Source organism: Mastacembelus armatus, chromosome 12 (assembly GCF_900324485.2).
Source record: "Mastacembelus armatus chromosome 12, fMasArm1.2, whole genome shotgun sequence".
Classification (NCBI taxonomy): Eukaryota; Metazoa; Chordata; class Actinopteri; order Synbranchiformes; family Mastacembelidae; genus Mastacembelus; species Mastacembelus armatus.
The window spans coordinates 18,389,501-18,409,324 of NC_046644.1; the positions used below are offsets into that span (position 1 = coordinate 18,389,501).

Sequence of the window (19,824 nt, forward strand, 5' to 3'; positions counted from 1 at the left end):
AGATAGTGGAATATTTTTTTTATCTGTCCATTCATTGTCTGTGATGCTCGTTCTCAAAAAGGTCTGTGCACAGGGCCATTTCTCTGGACTGTGTAATGGTCATAAGGCACCTGTCACTGTCAGCCATAGTTGTAACTTCAAAACACTCATTTTTTTAATGACTAAATGTCTTCATAAACCATATCAATGAGCCAGCGTGCACAGTATAAGGTCCTTGGAGTTAACTGATCTGAATAGAGAAGAGGTGTTACTAACATTATTAATTATACCTGTGCTTGTTCTAATATAACTTTTCAAAATGCCTGCTTTGAAAAATCTCTGTTTAAGCAGCTAGCCTTTGAGAAACCTTAAAGTTTTTGATGCAAGTTTTAGTTATATGTAATGCAAATCGATCAGTTTAATGACATATCATTGAATTCATTAAGCTTCATTTAGACGCTGTTTAACTGATGTCACCGTGCTGGCTGTTAAAGAAGGAAACATTTGGTTATTGTTCCAGGCTGTGGCTTTGTCCAGGCCTCCTGACATTTATCCTTACAGATGTGCTTGTTTGGTTAAATGGCTGTGACACACGAGGGCCTGCTTATAGGCAGGATGGTTTAAAGAGAAAATGGGAAGGCCTGATGACAGAGACAACATAGAGTTTGTGCAGCTGTTTTACCGTGATGGATCTATTATCCAGCCATTACAAGATAAATGATCGATCCCTCCCATGCTCTCCCCCGTCCCCTGCACCTTCTGCAAAATTGAAATGAGAACAGAAAGGAGGTGCAGGGGGCGGGGGGGTACTATGATTAGGGGCTAGGTGAGACGCCCATTAATTTAAGAGTAAAAAGAGGGAGAGGAAAGAGAGCAGAAGAGGAGCGAGCACAGGGAGGATAGACCAACCCCACACCGGGCCATCAATCAAAAAGGCGCACGTTGTCTCTGGCGTGATGACCCAGCACTCTCTGCCTCCCTGGCACCCTAATTAGAATTCATAGCAAAATAGATGCAAGGAAACGGTTTGGGCCCTTCATAATTTTATAGGAAATTTATTGTTATTAGAAGAACCATTTGCTTAGTGTGATTTTTCCATTACCGGCTTGTCACGCAGGGTAGATAATATGGTCAAGGTGGAGGAGGAGGGGGGAGGAAGTGTGTGAACTCCATAGATTGGGGTGTCAGTTTTGTTGATGGTGCATGTAGTTTACCTTGGAGCTGTGTCTAATGGGGGAAGTTGGGAGAGAATGCACAAAGCCTTATAGTAGGATCCACATGTTCAGGAAGAGTGCTGCTTAAAAAGCCTTAGAGACATGGCAAAGACCGGGCGAGACCAAAACCAACACTGCACATGCATTTTCTAATTGACTGCTTTGTGTCAGCTTATCTACAGTAGAAGATTTGCAGAGATATTAACCGAAAACTGCGGTGAAGCTACTCTTAACACTGATGCAGTTGATATAATGTGATTTACACCGTCCATCAACATAATACTTACTTTTTGGCAAATCAGTATTGCTGAGCAGTTTTTATTGGAGCTACTGGTTTATGCTCCTTTTAAAAGTAGTTTCCACCCTGTTACACCCTGAGGAACATTATTTTTGGAAAGAAATGCTTCCGTTGATGTTTTGTTTTTTTTAATGTAATGTTTCAATGCTTTGAGCATCATAAACCAAATATTGTTTGCCCCCATTGTGTTTGGGTGGTGGCAGAAATCTTATCGACTGATATCGTAAAATATGGGCAAATTAAACCAAAACTGTCTAAACGGTTCTGAACTGATAGATGCTTTTTATATTGAGTGTCAACTGAATTGCACACCTCTCTCATTTTAGTTTAACAACAAACTGCAGCCTGCAAATGATTGTAACACTGAATCAGTACAACAAAAGCTGATCATCATCACCTTCATGAAGGAAGAATTTGTTGCACGACTGTATTAGACTATTTTTAGCCCAGGGTGCTTAATAAACTGCTCTTGGTATTTAGTTACAGTAGCATTATCATGAGATTACCTACAGCAGATCTATTGCAAGTGTCATTGCTTGATTATGCATTGACTAGTTAATAAATATAACTTTGATACCATAAAATGTTGGTTATTCCTCAGTCATTCATCCAGCAGTATTTGTAATGTGAATGTCCAAAAGGCTAATTATCATTCAGGTGCAAGTTTCAGATATTCTCAGGGAATCTACAGATAGCAGCCATGCACACACTCATTTCATACACGCACAATCAATGCAGGCTCATGACAATGCTGATGGGTAAATGCACTGAGTTCCCATAGGGCCACCAGGGGCCAGAAGGCTTTAATTGGGAAGACCAGATTCTGCTCCCATTCTCTTCTTCTTCACCCTCGCCTGCCCATGATAATGTTGTTTGCATATTAATACACCTCCATGTCACTCACTCAATCTCACAGTCAGTCAGCGAGCCAGCAGGCAGTTTTGTGGTGGGGGGCAGGCAACAGCCAAATAGGTTTTCTCCTTCTACTATAATCTAGTTGATTATTGTCTCTCTCAGCCGCTGCTTTCTCCTTGTCCTCTTTTTTCCTCATGAATTGAACATAAAATGAGGTTTGTACCAGAGAAAAAAATAGAATTGATGGGCAAGATATGAAGAATACGCATACGGATGTATTTTGTTCATCGGGTTGTGTAAAATAAGTAAATTAAAAGTTTAAGAGCAAATGTTTTCCTTCTAATTATAAACTACTTAGAGACTAAGAGGTTGTAAATTGACACCATGGTTTTTTTTTTTTTGGTTTTTTTTTAAGTGCAATAAGAGTACTTTTCCTCCTATTAACCACTGTTTTATTTGCCAGAATCTGTATATTACAATATGTTTAGGAGATAAAGTCTTTGTTCAATTTATCTATGTTTTCTCGCATCGTCTATTAACTTGTATGTTAATACAAGCAAGAGGGAAAGAAATTAACATTTCCCTCGTTAGTTATTTTCTCACTGTTCTTCTCCTTCCTTTCATTCTTCCCTGTAGCTGGTGGCTGGTAGTGTGGTAATGGCCTTTGAGGAGGTGTGTCCAGATCGCATTGACCTGATCCATAAGAACTACAGAAAGCTGTGTAACTTGCTGGTGGATGTGGAGGAATGGGGCCAGGTGGTTATCATCTCCATGCTGACACGCTATGCCAGGACGCAGTTCACCAGTCCCTGGAAGGAGGTGAGGAACTCATCATGCCAAGGACTAAAAACAAATGGCAGTCCAGATCCATACAGTGGCAGTTCACCAGTTTGCAATTAGATTTTTTTATTTTTTATTTTTTTTAACTTCATAAGGAGGCTCTCTACCCATGGTACAGTAGCAATTCATGCTCTTGCCAATACCTGCAGCTGCACAAATTTGTTGCTAGAATTGCAAAGCACATCATGTCCTGTGCTCAGGAAGAGACATCCACAGTGTCTGAATATCAAACATTAAAGCTCCTCGCCGTCAGACTGAGTAGCAGGAATATGCTCTCAGTATGAGTCTTCTTTTATGAGTGCAATAATTGTGGCTAGTAACTGGCTAGTAACTAAAGCATTGTTGGTTTTAGTCAGTTCAGGATATCTTGACAGTGGGGAAAAATAAAAATAGATTTCCAGAAATGTGGTAAGTGCAAAATTATATAGTTGAGCTATTTCACTGTGTTGAACTCCTGTGCAAACACATTGACCGGGGAAATGTAGAGATACTGTTTGAGGGTTTAACTTCTAAGATAGTGTAGTGTAGTGGTGTGATGTACGCTGTGTTTGTTTTTCAGGGTACTGTGTTTGATGAGAACAATGAGAAGGCTTTTTATGACTCCGACTCTGAGGAGAAAAAAGGCCAGACGGATGCCAAGCCTTACATCATGGATCCTGATCACAGGCTGCTGCTCAGAAACACCAAACCTCTACTGCAGAGCAGGAACACTGCTGTGAGTTAGCTGGACACCTAAACACAGACTTACACAGCTACCCTCAAGCCCTTAAGAGGAGAATAACACACAGTCTGAAATTAAACTGATGGAAATTTATTGTTATTGTTGGAAAGTGTAGTGTGTAAATGTGTGTGCTGCTTCTTAACCTGTTGAAAGATATAGGTATGAGATATAAACATTGATCAAGGTATGTGACTGTGGCCTCCGTGCCATATCTCAGGAATAAAAACTACAGCTACTGCTGCAAGCTGCCGCACTGTGTGGACATACACCGACTTTTAAATTCGCTTCCTACCAATAATGCACCCCAAGACACATTTTCTTGCACAGATATAATGCACACATCTGCACACGCCATACAAAACACAGGCACACACCCACACACACACCTGCCACAGTGTGTCATCGAGATTGGAAGAAAAAAAAAAAAGATAAAAACATAGTGAGTGCAGATCTCCATCACCCTGCAGCTTCAAGGTCTCTGTCGCTGTGTAGCAGCGCGAGAAAAATGCTCCCAAATGAAAGTGTTGATTAAAATGTGACATGCAGTGTCTTTACTTGTGACAACACGGTGACATCCTCCATCTTCATAGACACCTGAACCCTTTTATTCTGCCTGCAGTGATGGACACATGTGCTCCTGCTATTTAAAGCGCCGCTATAAAATGCCTTTATAGAGTCATGAGCACTTTTGTAGAGCCTGAGAAATGCATGTGAAGGAAGGTATTTTATTTTAGTTTCTAATATATCGTGGCTGCAATAATAATAAATCACTAAAAAGTTGGAAAGTGCTTTTTAAAGTTTAAAAAATATATATATATATATATATATATATAAAATCATGGCAGAGTAACCTATAGAGTTGGAGAGAAGCACGTTCTGGAAAGTGGTTGAACATTAAACCAAAGAATAAAAAGCATATGCAGTTACAGGTGTTATCAAAAAGCAATTTTGTTAAAACGAAGCAATATTTAGTTTTTCTGTGTTGGTGTGTGTGTGTGTGTGTTTAGGTGGTGATGTCTGTCGCTCAGCTTTATTGGCACCTCGCCCCTAAACATGAAGTCAACGTCGTCACCAAGTCGTTGGTTCGACTGCTAAGAAGCCACAGGTAATGTAAAAAAAAAAAAAATGACTGAATGGGCGTTTTTGCTTCCTCTGCAGCAGCTGTGATGAACGATTTACCAACCACTTTTGATACTGAGGTCACTTTGTCTTTGTCTTTCTTGGACTATGTTATGGTTTCCCTTCTGTTTTGCACAGAGAGGTGCAGTATGTTGTGCTTCAGAACATCGCCACAATGTCCATTCAGAGAAAGGTTAGGCTGTTTGTTTACAGCAGAACAGTCATGGTGTTTTGTGTTGAAGCAAGTTGTCTAATCGCATCAATTATCTGCAAACAGGGGCTGTTTGAGCCATTCCTCAAGAGTTTCTATGTCAGATCTACAGATGCTTCACACATCAAAACACTAAAGGTAAACTACCAGTTTATTGTGTCGAAAAAGGGTCAATAAAATTTCCAGCTTGTGAAATTATACTCGTCCTCATTTCTGAAACTGCATAGTTTGATTATATTTGCACCTTTTTTAATACAATTACAATTTCTGAACATCATTTTAGCTCAAACGCTCAGTTGCTTGACTGTTATCATCCGTTTCTCAACCAGCTTGTTAGTTTCTAACAATATCTCCCTTCTGGTTCTGGCAGCTGGAGATCCTGACCAACCTTGCTAATGAAGCCAACATCTCCATTATTCTGCGTGAGTTTCAGGTTTGTGTTTTGTTTCCTAACAAGTGCTTGGATTTGACATCTGTCAACGGTTAGTTGCTACTTTGAGATTTTGGATATTAAACTTTGGTGTCATCTTTTTTTTTTTTTTAGACCTATGTGAAGAGTCAGGACAAGGCGTTCGCAGCAGCCACCATTCAGGCCATCGGCAGATGTGCCACCAACATCTCTGAGGTGACGGACACCTGTCTCAATGGTCTGGTGCTGCTGCTTTCCAACAGAGACGGTAAAATGTCTGCTTTAAATAGAAATACCTGCACTTACTAGTTGTCAAGACAGTATTTAACTTCCTCGGTATAATAAGGCATTTTAACCGCCTGCGTTTATCAGAACCTGTTGCTTTGTGTCCACAGAGATTGTGGTGGCTGAAAGTGTGGTGGTGATAAAGAAGCTGCTCCAGACTCAGCCCAGCCAGCACAGTGAGATCATCAAACATATGGCGAAGCTTTTTGACAACATCACTGTACGGTTTGATTGCTGTCATTTCTACGGTCGATCAACATGACACTTAATGCATGAATATGCTAATAAAAGTTTAAAAACAACTGTGACATTTCACCAACCAAACCTCAGGTCCCCATGGCCCGAGCCAGCATCCTGTGGCTGATAGGAGAGTACTGCGAGAGGGTACCGAAGATTGCACCTGATGTGCTTCGTAAAATGGCAAAGACTTTCACAACGGAGGAGGACATTGTCAAACTGCAGACAGTCAATTTAGCAGCCAAACTCTACCTGACCAACTCTAAACAGGTAGGACACAAATGCAAAGACACTGTGTGTTGACCTGAACAGAAGGCAAATGCGGTGCTGCTTTAATGCTACCGATTTCTAAAATTAATATGGTACGTAAGAGACAAATCAGACCTCCGTAATCTAAGTATGAGGCCATTAATTATTCTGAAGGTTTTTATGGACACTGCTGCAACTCTGAGCTAAATACCTGGTTTAAATATAGAACTGTAGAAGAAAGTGCTTTAATGTAATGGTGCATCTCCTAACGCTGCTTGGTGTCTACAGGACCATTCAGTTGAATGGGGTGATTTTGGCCTCTGAGCTGGGTTTATGAACCCAGACGCCGTCTCCTGAAATGAGCACATCATTAAACCTCTCACTCCTTATAATGTGCTGGGGAGGATAGAGAAGGAGAAAGGCAGAGATTTGGGGTATAATGCTGCCTTATAGGCAGAGGAACATTTTATTCCTTTTTGTTTATATATGTTGGTGCTTGTGCAGCGAAGTACTTATCCAGGCTGAAGTATGGGCTGATGTGTTTGGGAAAGAAGATATGGAACTGGGGAAAAGGATGCAGGAGATATCTGTTGATTAGTTATTAAGGATTGGAGTTCCAGTTTTATTGATTTTTAAGAGAGTATTTTGGTGAAAACATACATGTTTGGAGTCAGATGCAGTTGGAAACAAAAATTCTAAGTTTTTAAAATAAACTTATGAGTACCTTTTAAAGCTAAATATTTTACAGATTATATTATTTGTATACACAAACAGAAATTTAACAACTTGTGAGAGTCTAGCTCGATGCATAGACGTCATCTATACAGACATGAGTGGTGTCAACCTTCTCATTTAACCTTGCAGGAAAGTGTTTTTCTAGACAGGTAGAACTGTTCCTTTATCAACATCATCCACAGCTCGTGCCTCACCACCCTCTCTTCCTCCAGACCAAGCTCCTGACCCAGTACATCCTGAACTTGGGCAAATACGACCAGAACTACGATATCAGAGACAGAACCCGCTTCATCCGACAGCTGATAGTGCCCAGTGAGAAGAGTGGATCTCTCAACAAATACGCTCGACGCATCTTACTGGCCCCCAAACCAGCCCCGGTCCTTGAGTCTTCCTTCAAAGGTACTTTGACATTTATAACCTTTTGTCCTTATTTAGAAACTGTTAAATCCTTTAAGTAGGTTGAAAATTTAAGGTCCGATACCTTTCCTCCACTTAGTCCGTTTGGTAATTCATCAGTGAATCGCTGAATATGGATTAACTGGATCTTTTTCACATATTGTGGCTCTATTTCCAGTAGTATGCAAAGTTGATTCAGGCAGTGGTTTTATTATTCTGGTGTGTCTGTCTCTCTGAAGGGCAGATAGGTCAGACCCCTTTACCTTGGACTAATGAGATGGGTAAATTATTGAGCTAATGCTAACCTTTTTCAGACAGAGCAGGAAAAAATCTCCTCATTTAGCTGTCTCTTCTCTCCCTTTCTCTCCTTGACAAAAGGGACAAAAACTGTCTCAGACAACATTAAAATTCAGAAGCAGTTTGCACCTACTAGGTGTTTATGGAAAGCGTTCACAACCCCTGCCATTCTTAATATTCACAAGTGAAGTATTTTTTCTCTTTTTTTTTTTTTTTTATATCAGAGCACACATTTTAGAGCATACCTCCCAAGACTCTCATCTTCACAACCCAGTGGTTTTTTTGTTTAATTTTCTTTCGTTTTTCATTTTATTTTTTTTTTTATGATTTCTCTACTTTCAGATCGAGACCGTTACCAACTGGGCACTCTCTCCCACAGTCTAAATATTAAAGCTACTGGATACCAGGAGCTGGTGGACTGGCCTGCTGTTGCTCCTGACCAGTCTGTGAGGAATGTGGAAGTCATTGAGCCAGTAAGGAAGCTCCTTTTCTAACAAACTTTTTATCATAGTCGCCCTCAGCACAATATATTTATAGTTACATTATAGCTTCTTCTGTCCCTTTTGTCTGCTTATTTAAAGTCATTTTGTCATTTCCTCACTTTGATTGTCAGACATAATGACAAACGTGTCATTCTGCAAACAATAACATGATGTTGTGGGTTTTTTATTTTTTTTTATTTTTTATTGTTTTTGACATCAAAACTGTGGGTGGCATTCTGTTTACTGTGTGATCTGACACTGGAAATGCAGAGAATGCAGGTGGTAATTGTGACAGTTCCTTATAAATCATGCTAAAGTGATGTTCATGGCTCTCATCATCATGCTGTTTCTTTTGAATGTTGTTTACATTGCAGAGAGTAACTTCACTGAGAAATGATCATATTTCAGTGTTTTGAGGGACAAGCTGCCAGAAGCTGAAAATGAAATATTAAGTAGTCATCACAATCAACATCAAGCATTTGTCCAAGACGGCTAACAAAGGCTCAACTGTGTGCAGACGTAATGATAAGCAGTATATCTTAACATCATTCAAGTCCGACAGACCAACACCTGAAAAGCTCAGAAAATGTTTGTGTAGAAAACCCAGTTTACAATTTCTGCAGAAACAGTTCTGTGTATCCAAAGTTAGATATTATTCTGTGCCACAGGGCTGCATTGTCCTGAAGCCATTAAAAACACATCAGTGACATGGTGCTGCTTTTACATTACCGCACACACACACACACACACACACACACTAGTGTGCCTCTTGCTTCCACAAATACTCACTAGAGCCAGAATCCTCAATAAATGCACAATATACACTTTTCCCAGTAATGTTTGCTAAGAAGTATAGTGCTGAACTGTTTTAGGAATTTACCAAGCTTTTTAAAAGTTCAATTCAAAATACAACATAAATATGAGCTGAGCTTTACATCTTTAGAAGCCAATAGATTGTGACAGTGAGCCATAAAGAGGTTCAGGTAACTCTGTTTAGAGACGAACCAGCACATAGCAAGTTTTAATATTTTTGTGTGATCTCTTGGTAAAATCAACTAAAAGGGAATAAATCGGAATAAAAAGAAAAATCTCACAGTTATGGTTCAGTACAAAATGTGAAATAATAAATAAAAAATACATTTGATGTAATAAAAAGCAGCAGTAAACAGAATGGATATTCAACATTATGTTTTTCCCACCTAATTAACTGCAATTTTGGTCATTCTTAGCAATATATATGTCTATTCTTTAACTTTAAAAGTTAGACATATAAATTCTTAGGTTGAATCAGTTTGGAAAAATTAAGCTCAAACACAAAAACTTTGTTATACGTTTAAAAAAAACAAAAATTATAAAAATTAAAGGGCTTTGTTTTTCAGTGACTGATAGTATTGATCCTGTTTTTTTTTTTTTTTTTTGTTTGTTTGTTTTTTTCTCTCCGAACCAGCTCGAGCTTTATCCTTGTTAGTCTGTGGGAGCTAATGGAGATCCTAATAAAAGAAACCACAATAAAGCACAACACTGGCAGTTGCATCAACAAACTTTATTGCTAGTTTTAAGTGTAATGCAGATTTAAGAGAAAATAAATCAGGTAACTTGGGAAATCTCTGTTGTCCTGGACTAAAGGAATGCCTGCAATAACTGAATGAATTAATTATGCTTTTGGTTAATTGACAAATTTCAGAACATCTTACTAAGTTGATTGAGAGCCATAGAGTGTGTATATCCAGCTCTTCACATTCTGCATGGGTAGATGCTTTTAAGCTTCTTTTTTTTTCCTTCACACAAACCAAAGCCTATTTGATAATTCCTCTGAATAATCTATTAGAATAATTCAAAATCTGGAAGTTCACTTATTCCTAAATTATTTATCTTCATTGCTGTGGTCTCATATGTCACTGCTTCACTGCCCACCATATCCGTTTAGGTGCAGGAGTGGGTACCATTAGCTGGGAAAGTCAAGCAACCCAAGTCCGATGACAAGTTCTACTCGGATGATGAAGACGAAAAAGATGAGGAAGGGTCCGACAGCAGTGGCAGTGACGACGACAGCAGCACTAGCAGCAGTGAAGGTTTGTTTCCGTCTGTGTGTTCGAAGGTTTTTGTGCAGTAGTTTTTACAGAAAGATCTCCCGTGTTTGGTGTCATGACAATATAAAGATTATAACTTGAATTCAACTACTGTTTCTAATATGAATGTGAATCTCTGCACAGAGTCGGGCAGTGAGAGCGAGGAGGAAAGCAGCGAAGAGTCGGAGAAGACCTCCAGTGATTCTGGAAAGAGTTCGAGTGGGTCTGAGGAGAGCTCCAGTGAATCTGAATCGGAACAAAAAAAGAAGAAAAAGACCAAGAAGGTGCTGCTTAAGAAAAGCAAACCAACCGCTGCTGACAGGTACAGTAAAATCCCTTCAGTCTGTCAGACTCTGAAAGCGTCATTTTTCTTCCCTGTGAATTCAGTATGTCCAGATGTCGCCTGTTTCTTATTCGCTTAGATAATTGGACGGGTGTGTATTTGTGGGAAACACCGGAGTCGTAGACAACAACAAATGTGATCAGTGCTTTGCTGCATCAATAAGCTGAACCTCCATCTGTTCAAAACTTCAGCCATGTTTATGCGATATATATATATATGACAACCCACCTGCTGGCATGATTCTTCCTTCTGCTCAGTTTGAACTTTTCTTCCCTAAACCCACCAACATTTTCATTTGAACCTGTCGTTCAGGAAAAGCCTGAAATTGTAAAGAATTTTGAATCTTATTCTACTTGGAGTTTGTGGCCAAATAAAGAAAAGTTTTAAGTGGAAAACCTAAAAACTCAACTGAGAAAAGATGAGGGCCTTCATAAATGGTTATAAAACTTGAAAAAGAGTGAAAAAGAAAAAAGTGAAAAAGAATTAGATGCACACTTACAGTAATTGGGCAAGAAGATGTGGTTTATTCCAACACGTTCTGTCATGTAGTGTTCATTATGCCTCAATCCTCTAACTCCACCAACTGAGCCCTAAACTTATATGTAAGTTTTAAATACAGGAGTTTTGCACCACCAACGAATACAGCTAACCAGACTTTAACCAGACCACATAATAGGGTTAAGAGCACAGACCACCAAAGTCTTGGGCCACATGTTCTCTGTCCACCACATTTTCTCCAAATCTGTGTTTTCAGATAAGAGAGAAAAAATAACCTTATAACAATGTCTTAGGTGTAATATGTGAGCCATACACACCTAATGTAGTGTACTGTCTAATACACCTCCTTGTTCCTCTGTCTCTCTCTCTCACACACACACACACACACACACACACCCCCACACACACACTCAGGCTGGTAGAGCTGCTAGAATATCGTTAGTGTGAGTCCCATTAACAAGCTAATCAAGGAGAATTTTCCTTCAGTAGCGTATCCCACATTTACATGGCTAATGGATAATGACTTTTGATTGGTCATTTACCAGCCTGGTGTTACCAATGAATGAGATTTGAGTCATTACTACTGAATATGCTCACGCACACTCTCTTACACACTGGCAGATTTAGTTTCTTATGCACTCTACTTCATTTGCTCACGGACACACAAACTCACACAGAATGTACCTGATTTTGCTGTGTGACAGGCTGCCGGCTGACCCTGTTCTCTCCATTAGAGAGTATAATTAGAGCAACTCACCCCAGTGCTCAAACACACACAAACACACACACGCACACATACACACAGTAATTAGAGCAGCTCACCCCAGTGCTTCCACAACAAACACAGCATAATGCCCTCATTATGGCCCAGTCATTTCAGGGAGGGCCTAATCAGGCCCACAGTGATTTATATCACTTTTTCCTGTTCGCAGCAAATGAAATCTGTAGGCCAAATTAATACTGGCTTTTCATCATCGCCCAAGTTAAAAAGCCAGTTACCGTCACAATTCCCCCATTAATTTAACGGCTGAAAATCCCAGGCAGGCGGAGTAAACACTCATTATCGGGACAAATTGAAGAGGGACAGAGCAAGTGGAAGAGAGAGGAGAAAGATGGAAAAAGTCTTTTTGAGTGAATGCAACATTGAATTAACTTCACAAACACAAACAGATTGATCTTTGTTGTTCTGACTGGACTGAAAGAAAACAGATATCACTAAGTTTCCTTTGCCTGGAGATTCCTAGAGTATTTGTACAAATTACTTGCATGGAAGCTGTACATGTACATTTTATGTAAAATAAAGTGCCTGTCATGTTAATAGTGCAATAGAATACATGGACAATACTGTTTTATTATGTGTGTGTTGTGTTGTATTGATCAATATATGATTGTTTCAGTGACTCGGATGAAAACGGTAACGGACCTGTAGTCCAGGCTAGCAGCTCCTCAGCTGAAAGCTCCTCCGGCTCAGGGACGGACTCTGAGGATGACTCTGATTCAGATTCCCCCACAGTGCAGAAGAAGAGTGACGTGAAGTCCAGACCTAAGGTGACATTATTATTTGGGGCGTTAATTGGGCCAAAAGCAGAAATATCTCTGACTTTATGAACACAAATACAGTGAGGTGTCTGCTATAATGTTAGCCCATCAAAAACATTACACAACTCTTCCCCAGTACCCCACACGTTCTCCTCCCAGTATCTGAGCTTGTTTTCAGTCTGCACCACAGAACATCACTGACCTGTTTACTTATGAACATTTACACAATTAAATTAAAAAACTGGCCCATGCATCACATGATTATCTGTCACTCTGCGTTTTAATTTATTCAGATTTCGAAATGGAAAGTCTGAAGTATTTTCTATTATGAAAAATACAGATTCAGAGGATTGTGTGGGCTGGGTGGTTTGATTTTAATTGAATAGGCTCCGCAGAAAACATTGTATTTTCTAAATTAATGGTTTTCATTCCTCTTAATAACAACATGCTAGTTTTTCATGATAGTTTTTATTCTGTGGCTCTGGCTCATTATGCAAATAGAATAAATTCGATGCTAAATACATAAGCAAATATGTTTATGCAAATACAGTGTATATAATACTCTCAAAACTTACAGTAAATATGTTTTTCCTAATACATTATAGTGTTGAGGATTAATTTTAACCTCTAAACATCTAACATTAAAATCCAAAACAGTTTTTATGTGGATTTTTGTAGCCATGGCAACCGACTGCATGCAAATGGTGATTTAAATACAAAAGATGTTGATTGGGAGCCGTTACCAAACATTTTACATTTGAAGCTGAGGGAAAACACATGCAGTTTTCATACTGTGATGTATAGTTTCAGCTCAGTGACTCTCTTGGCTGAGATCAAGTCTTGGACTGAAGTCGCAGTAACACATGGTGACTTGGACTCCATAGTTGGAGCTTGATAACAATCTTTTTTTGTACTTTTTTATGTTTTTTGTGCATCAACATTAAAGAAATGTTGGATGACCTGAATGTCACTTTTCCATAACATGTAGTAGGAGACAGAACACTCTTTTCAAACATAATAGATTTGAGACTTGACTGGGACTTGCAAAAAATGACTTTCTAAGTTATATTGTTTGAAACCAGTTTAGGATATGACAGAATTGTAAGCAGGACAATAGAGAAACTCTTGTTTTGGCACTTCTTTGTTCAACACTCTGAGTATTAACATCATTTTCTGTCAGGGAGTTGTTGTCCCTCAGGTACATAAGCTTTGAAGTTACAATTTAAGCTGTGGGATATATTCTTGCTTCCATGTTATCGGCTTTATTTTTCTCTCCTCAAGTCTTTCATTCGCCCCAGTTTCAGCCCTCCCTGTCGTTTTCTTACCTGTTATGCTCTTCACATTATTTCTCGCTCTGTCTTTCCTTTTCTGCACTATGAAATTCTCATTTCATACAGTGTGTCATTTGGGCATGGCCTATGAATTATGCATCTTTCTCTCGCTCTCTTTCTAGACACGACTCTTTCTCTCTTGCTCTTTCAGATCTCCATTTACTAACAAGGTTTCCGTCTCTATTACCACCAGCAAGCGTCAATCAGAGAAGATCTGATAAGATACGGCCTCTAACTTTGTTTGTTTTCTCTGTCATTCCTCACTCCCTCCTCTGTCCTGTTCTTTCATCCCATCAGCTCAGCCTGGAGTATGCAGAGTGGAATTTTATGGTTCTTTATGTGATGTGAATGGCTCCTTGGTTGGTTAGGAGGGTGGGGAGAACAGGTGATAAAAGTGCTCGTCTGTTTAAATGCCTTTTTATTGGGCTTGTTGTGGTGCGAGCTGGAGGCATGTGTTGTAATTCCCTGAAGTCAACACCTGACAAGCCCGACTCAGTTGCAGAAGCATGACTGGTCATAGAAATTCCTGACGTGCTTCATATATAGAAATGCAGAGTACCTGTTTTTTGGGGATGAATGTGTAAAGTCTTGAGAGACAGTCAGTGAAATACTTTTGTTTTGTCATTTTTCTGCCTTTTCTGTCTGTGTTGCTCACAAACATGTCGCTCTGTTTGTTTTTCAGGTGGAAGTGAAGTCCAAAAAGGAGGTTTCTTTGCTAGATCTAGATGACTGTGAGTTTATTATCATTCCCCCCTTCATTATCAACAGTAATCACTTTGGGGACTTAATTTTAGTGTCAAGGCTCCATTAATTCACATATTTATATACTGTATTGGCCTAATGTGGGACATCCTGATTATAAGACAGTCCTCTCTTTTTCCATCATCTGTTTTTGAGAAAAACACATTTTGAGGATAGAAAATACTTTACCACTTGTCCTTTTGGGACAGGTTTTTCTGAGCTCTCATAAATCCAAGGAGTAGCGAGTGCTCGTCACTGAAGCCTTGAAGACACGTGGAACATGCAGTACAGTCACATGTAAAACCTACATTTGTACATCAGTCACAGTCTCTTTTGTTGGATCCTGAAATGGTCAGAAGGACTTTGGAAATGGAAACACAAAGCTTTTGCTAACCTAACTATATGAAGGCTGCAAACAATTTAGAACACAACTTAGAATATATTGTAACTGTACACTGGTGCTATATCCAGTCAAAAAGAACATATTATTTTTTCCTTGAGTCTAAGACACACCCAACTTTTTTCAAACCTAATCTCCAACAACAATATTCTGGTGATTACGGTCAGTTCTGCTTAGTTTTTATGTTTTAGTTTGCTGTAGCTCATTGTTTTCATCACAGCACCCACAGATTCTGCCAACACATAAGCTGTTTTCAAAAGCGACAGGCTGCAAAAACCTCCCTGCCCAGCATCAATTCTGTTGGCACATTCATAGGCAAACCTGTGGGCCAAATCTGGTCCTCCAACAATAATGTTTAGCACCCTGACTGAAATTTTATCCTTTACAGTTTTGCAACAAATCCTGTTTGTCAGACTTGCATGTCACAAACATAAATAGATGCTGGTCTAACAGAAATGATGTGCTAATAGTGGTTTTTTTTAAGCATAAAGTACTTCAGTTAATCCTGGCCACTGTTTGTTGTGTACTCTCTCATTAAAGGTGCTGTCCAGCAGTGTAATAATGGTCCATAGTATCTTTAATTTGCCTCAAGTGTCCATGGTCAGGTTCTTATTTCTTCTGTCCCTTAGTTACTCCTGCACCCACAGGTGCACCCAAGTCTGCGGTCCTCTCTTCAAGCCTGCTGTCCGACCTCGAAGGCCTGTCTCTCTCTAACGTCTCCTCCACCATGCAGGTTAGTGTCCGTGTGTGTGGGGGTCTGCATTACAGACATACAGGAAAACATTTCCTCTACCAATGTGTGTTGAGAGTCAGTTTGTGTGTGACACTGACAGAACAGCAGAGCAGCATATGAGATGGTGAAATGAGCCTCTCTCCCTTGTGGAACATTTCTGCTCCAGCGGCCAACTATTGACCTTTTCTGCCTTCTTATATTTATAGCCAGTCAGGATGCTACACTTGCTCTCCCTGTTTCCTGTATCTCTTATAGTCTGTCTTTCTCACCCTGGCTGTCTTTTGCTCTTCCACACCCTTGAACTCTATTTCTGTGTCTCATCTATAAGCCCACCCACTCCCCTCTCTTCCCCTCGCTCTCTTATCTCTCTCCTCCTCTCTGTCACCTTCCATCTCTCTCTGTCAGATGTTGCGTCCCTTGTGTCTCCGTGTTGTGTATATCTGATGGTTGACCTTTCCTCGTGTGACGGCTCCTTTCTCTCCTCAGGATGTGAGCGGCTGTGCACGTTCAGTGTATTTTGTATTTTGTCTTGTCTTCCCCCTGGGAGGGAAACGTCCAGACCGTTCTTGCTGCTGTTGCTGTTTTTATTTTGTGTTTCACAGACATTTCACAGCCTGTGGTGACTCTGTTGCCGTTTGACGATTTTAAATCGCATAGGGTTGAGATTTTTAATCGGGACACTGATGGTGAATATCTCGTTTACTCATCATTCAGATGATTTGTGCAGTCAATCTGGGAATCTGCTTGAGGTTTTTCTAAGTGTTCAAAACTAAATTGGACTGCAACTAACAATTATTCTCCAAACTGTTGACAATTAGTTCTTGGCCCTTCTGCTCGTCCTTTAAGTAAATAAGAGTTTAAGCTGTAAATTTAAATGTAGGTGTGTGGTAAAAAACTAAAGAGTCCATGTTAAAGATGCTTTAAAAGTGACTGATTGGTCTATATTAATTTACTTTTTGTTTGTCTGAATGTAGATGACTGCCTACCCGCTGCAGATGAGTGTATCTTTTACACTGTCCCAGCTCTTGGTGCTGTACTTTGTGGCGAGTTACTCTATATTCTGAATCTGCCTGTCAGTCCTGCCGCCTGTCAGTCAGCATGATTGACGGCAGCTCTCAGGCCAGCGTTTATACAGCGCGAGTCTTGTTAGTCACTCTCTCCTCCTCAGGTGAAGGCCAAGGAGTAATAGAGAATAGAAATGCAGATTAGAACAGGGAACTTTTTGCACATCAACATCTGATTTAGAGTCAATTCTATGCATAAATACATGATGGGCATCAGGATTCATAGACGAGAGTAAATAACCTCACCTTTATTCACACACACCCCTCCCTGTGCGTGCACACACTTCCATATGAGCTCTCTCTCTCTCTCTCTCTGTCTTATACACACACACACACACACACACACACACACACACACACACTGGCCCCAGTGTCATTTCTATTTCTCAGCAATCTGCCCACAGAGGCAGTGAGTCTGTCTCAGCTGAGCGCTCGGGCCCTTTTAGAGAATTACTGCATGGTTATCAAAGGCATTTAGATTAACCCTGGTCACTGTCTTTGACCCACCTCCTCTTCTGTCTCCTCCTCCTCTCCCCAGTTTCTGCATGCTACCGCTCTCTCTAATAACATTTTGACATTAGGATCTCTCACAAATGCCTCTTAAATCCCCCACCTTCCCCACCCCACCCCAAACCTCTTCCGACCACTGTCCGTGTGTGCGGCGGGTGGCTGAGGCTGATAACTTTTCATTCATAATTAGCAGGCAGCGAATGGGGCTGCGTTGGGGGGAAATTGAACTGTCAGCGGTGGGGCATAGGGCGTTTGACCCCATCACGCCCAGAGGGGGCCATCATAATTTGTTCATTTGGTGTCCATCAGGCGGGCGCCAGCTCACCCCCTCCTCCTTCCTCGTCTCCCTCCTCACCTCTCTGACCTCCCCATAGTGGGCGCTCTGGGTTCACATCTAATTATGAATCAGCAGAAGGACCCAGAGCGCCACGAATATAGCAGCCCCTGCCCTCCAAACCTCCGGCTGCCACTCAAACAGAGATCGCCTCTTAAATAGGAATAAATGCCCACACAGAAATAGCCAGTCAGTGCTGGGTAGTTTGGGAAATGTTTGTGGTCTAGTGCAGCTGTTGAGATGTTCACGGTCATCTTTGTCATGTGGAAAAGCTTGAAAATGCTTATATTTATCCCAACTTTACATCATTTGGTGGACAAATTTAAATGTCTTGGAAAGATGCACATTTCTGGGCATACGCTCGGTTCTCCCTCCTGTCTGCATTTGGTTCCAATTCCAGCTGAAACAATTATTTACTGAAGCAATTTCAACTTTCTGAGTTATTTATTTCTTTGATAGTAACTTGTAATGTGTGATACTGGAGCATTTAACGGACCAAGTAATTGATTAGTCCAGTAAGTAATTAGCAGAGTAATGAAGATGAAAATGTTAGTTGTCGCTTTAGTTCTTATACTAACAAAGAGAAACTGTTAGCAGTTTAACAATACTTGCAAAGCTTGATGAAGGACATTTCTGTTTCTGAATAACAGTCCTCTATTATTTCTAATGTTCTTTAATGGAAAATTTCAAAACTAATCATTGTAGAATACCTAATTTACTTACAAATTGGCATAAATGAACCAACCTCTGTTTATATGTGATGGAGAGACTTCTTGTTACATTAAAGCAGTTTTTGATGGCTGTAGTAACATTTATTTAATTCAATTTGCAGCCAAGGTCTTTGTGACTCCCTGCAATTAATTGTCATCTTCTGACTGAAGGGAACAATTAGGCCCTAAAGTCAAACACATGTACCTCACCTTAATCCTCACAACTCTTGTAGAGCATAATGAAATCCTGTCCCTGGTGTTGGAGGCGCACAGTGTCTGAAAAACAGAAATGGATTTTCAATATATGCCCATACATCTCTGTACTCCCCACACCCTTTTCTCTTAAATTGGCCTTCTTATGCACGCGACACAAGGCTGCCCGGCTCCTGTTAGCCCTTTTGAACATGTCAGCGGGATTTTCAGGTCATTTGCCAGAGAGGATGCTGGGAGCGTGGCGTCCGGGCTCTGAAGGTGACTGGTGTCTGTGTCATCCATCACAGGAGCTTCCTTTAAGTTGATGCATAATAGAGCCTCTCAATCAACTTCCTCCCTCATTGTCACCTCCCTCCTTCCTGTCCAGACTGGAGAATGGGAGACAAAGCCAAAGACAAAAAAAAAAAAAAAACAAAACAGAAAGGGAGATTGACAGAGAAGTCAAGGTTACATCCCTCTTCTTCTCTTATTTACACTTGAGGTGTTATGGGCTTGTGCTGTGTAGCAGGGCAACACCGGATGGAAGGGTGAACAGGCTTGTGTGGGCACTCACCATGTGTGTCAGCCTTTAACTGTCCACTGTGTCATATTGGTGATAATAAGCAGTTTGAAGCCATGTCCTGTCTGCGTTCCTCCCTCCCGTCACTGCTCGGGACGTAGCGACACACGGGACCTTGAAGCGGGATGTGTCATGGAGGTAAATCTCTGTTGTGATGGGGTGGCAAACATTACGGCCGGCTTAAACGACACCGACTGCTTTGACAAATCCAAAAGTGGCCCGATAAATTTGCAGGCTGGCAGTGGCGTGACGGACGCTTGCGAGGGCGCAGCGGTGTTACAGCACAGCACCAAATGTTTGCTTGACCTCCTTTACAGGCGTTTGGGCGGGCTGGGCACAAGAGACACTGCCAGTCTGTCAAGAGAATGGGATGATAGCGTTGGTTATCAGAGAGTTTATTCTGCATCTATTGTGACCTGGGCTGGATAACATGATGCTTGAAGTGTGGCGCTC

At 40.6% G+C, this 19,824-nt stretch overlaps 1 protein-coding gene across 2 annotated transcripts in view; it reads left to right on the plus strand.

The window, feature by feature from the left end:
- ap3b1a (adaptor related protein complex 3 subunit beta 1a) overlaps positions 1-19,824 on the plus strand; it is a 44,781-nt gene that overhangs the window by 11,927 nt on the left and 13,030 nt on the right. For both annotated transcript variants that reach the window (XM_026297371.1, XM_026297370.2), the window contains exons 7-22: positions 2,983-3,165; positions 3,746-3,901; positions 4,915-5,012; positions 5,165-5,219; positions 5,304-5,375; positions 5,608-5,670; positions 5,782-5,914; positions 6,042-6,151; positions 6,262-6,438; positions 7,365-7,551; positions 8,188-8,318; positions 10,255-10,399; positions 10,541-10,718; positions 12,635-12,785; positions 14,790-14,838; positions 15,878-15,981. In XM_026297371.1, the coding sequence (XP_026153156.1) occupies positions 2,983-3,165; positions 3,746-3,901; positions 4,915-5,012; positions 5,165-5,219; positions 5,304-5,375; positions 5,608-5,670; positions 5,782-5,914; positions 6,042-6,151; positions 6,262-6,438; positions 7,365-7,551; positions 8,188-8,318; positions 10,255-10,399; positions 10,541-10,718; positions 12,635-12,785; positions 14,790-14,838; positions 15,878-15,981 (1,992 nt within the window). The remainder of the gene's footprint in view (positions 1-2,982; positions 3,166-3,745; positions 3,902-4,914; positions 5,013-5,164; positions 5,220-5,303; positions 5,376-5,607; positions 5,671-5,781; positions 5,915-6,041; positions 6,152-6,261; positions 6,439-7,364; positions 7,552-8,187; positions 8,319-10,254; positions 10,400-10,540; positions 10,719-12,634; positions 12,786-14,789; positions 14,839-15,877; positions 15,982-19,824) is intronic.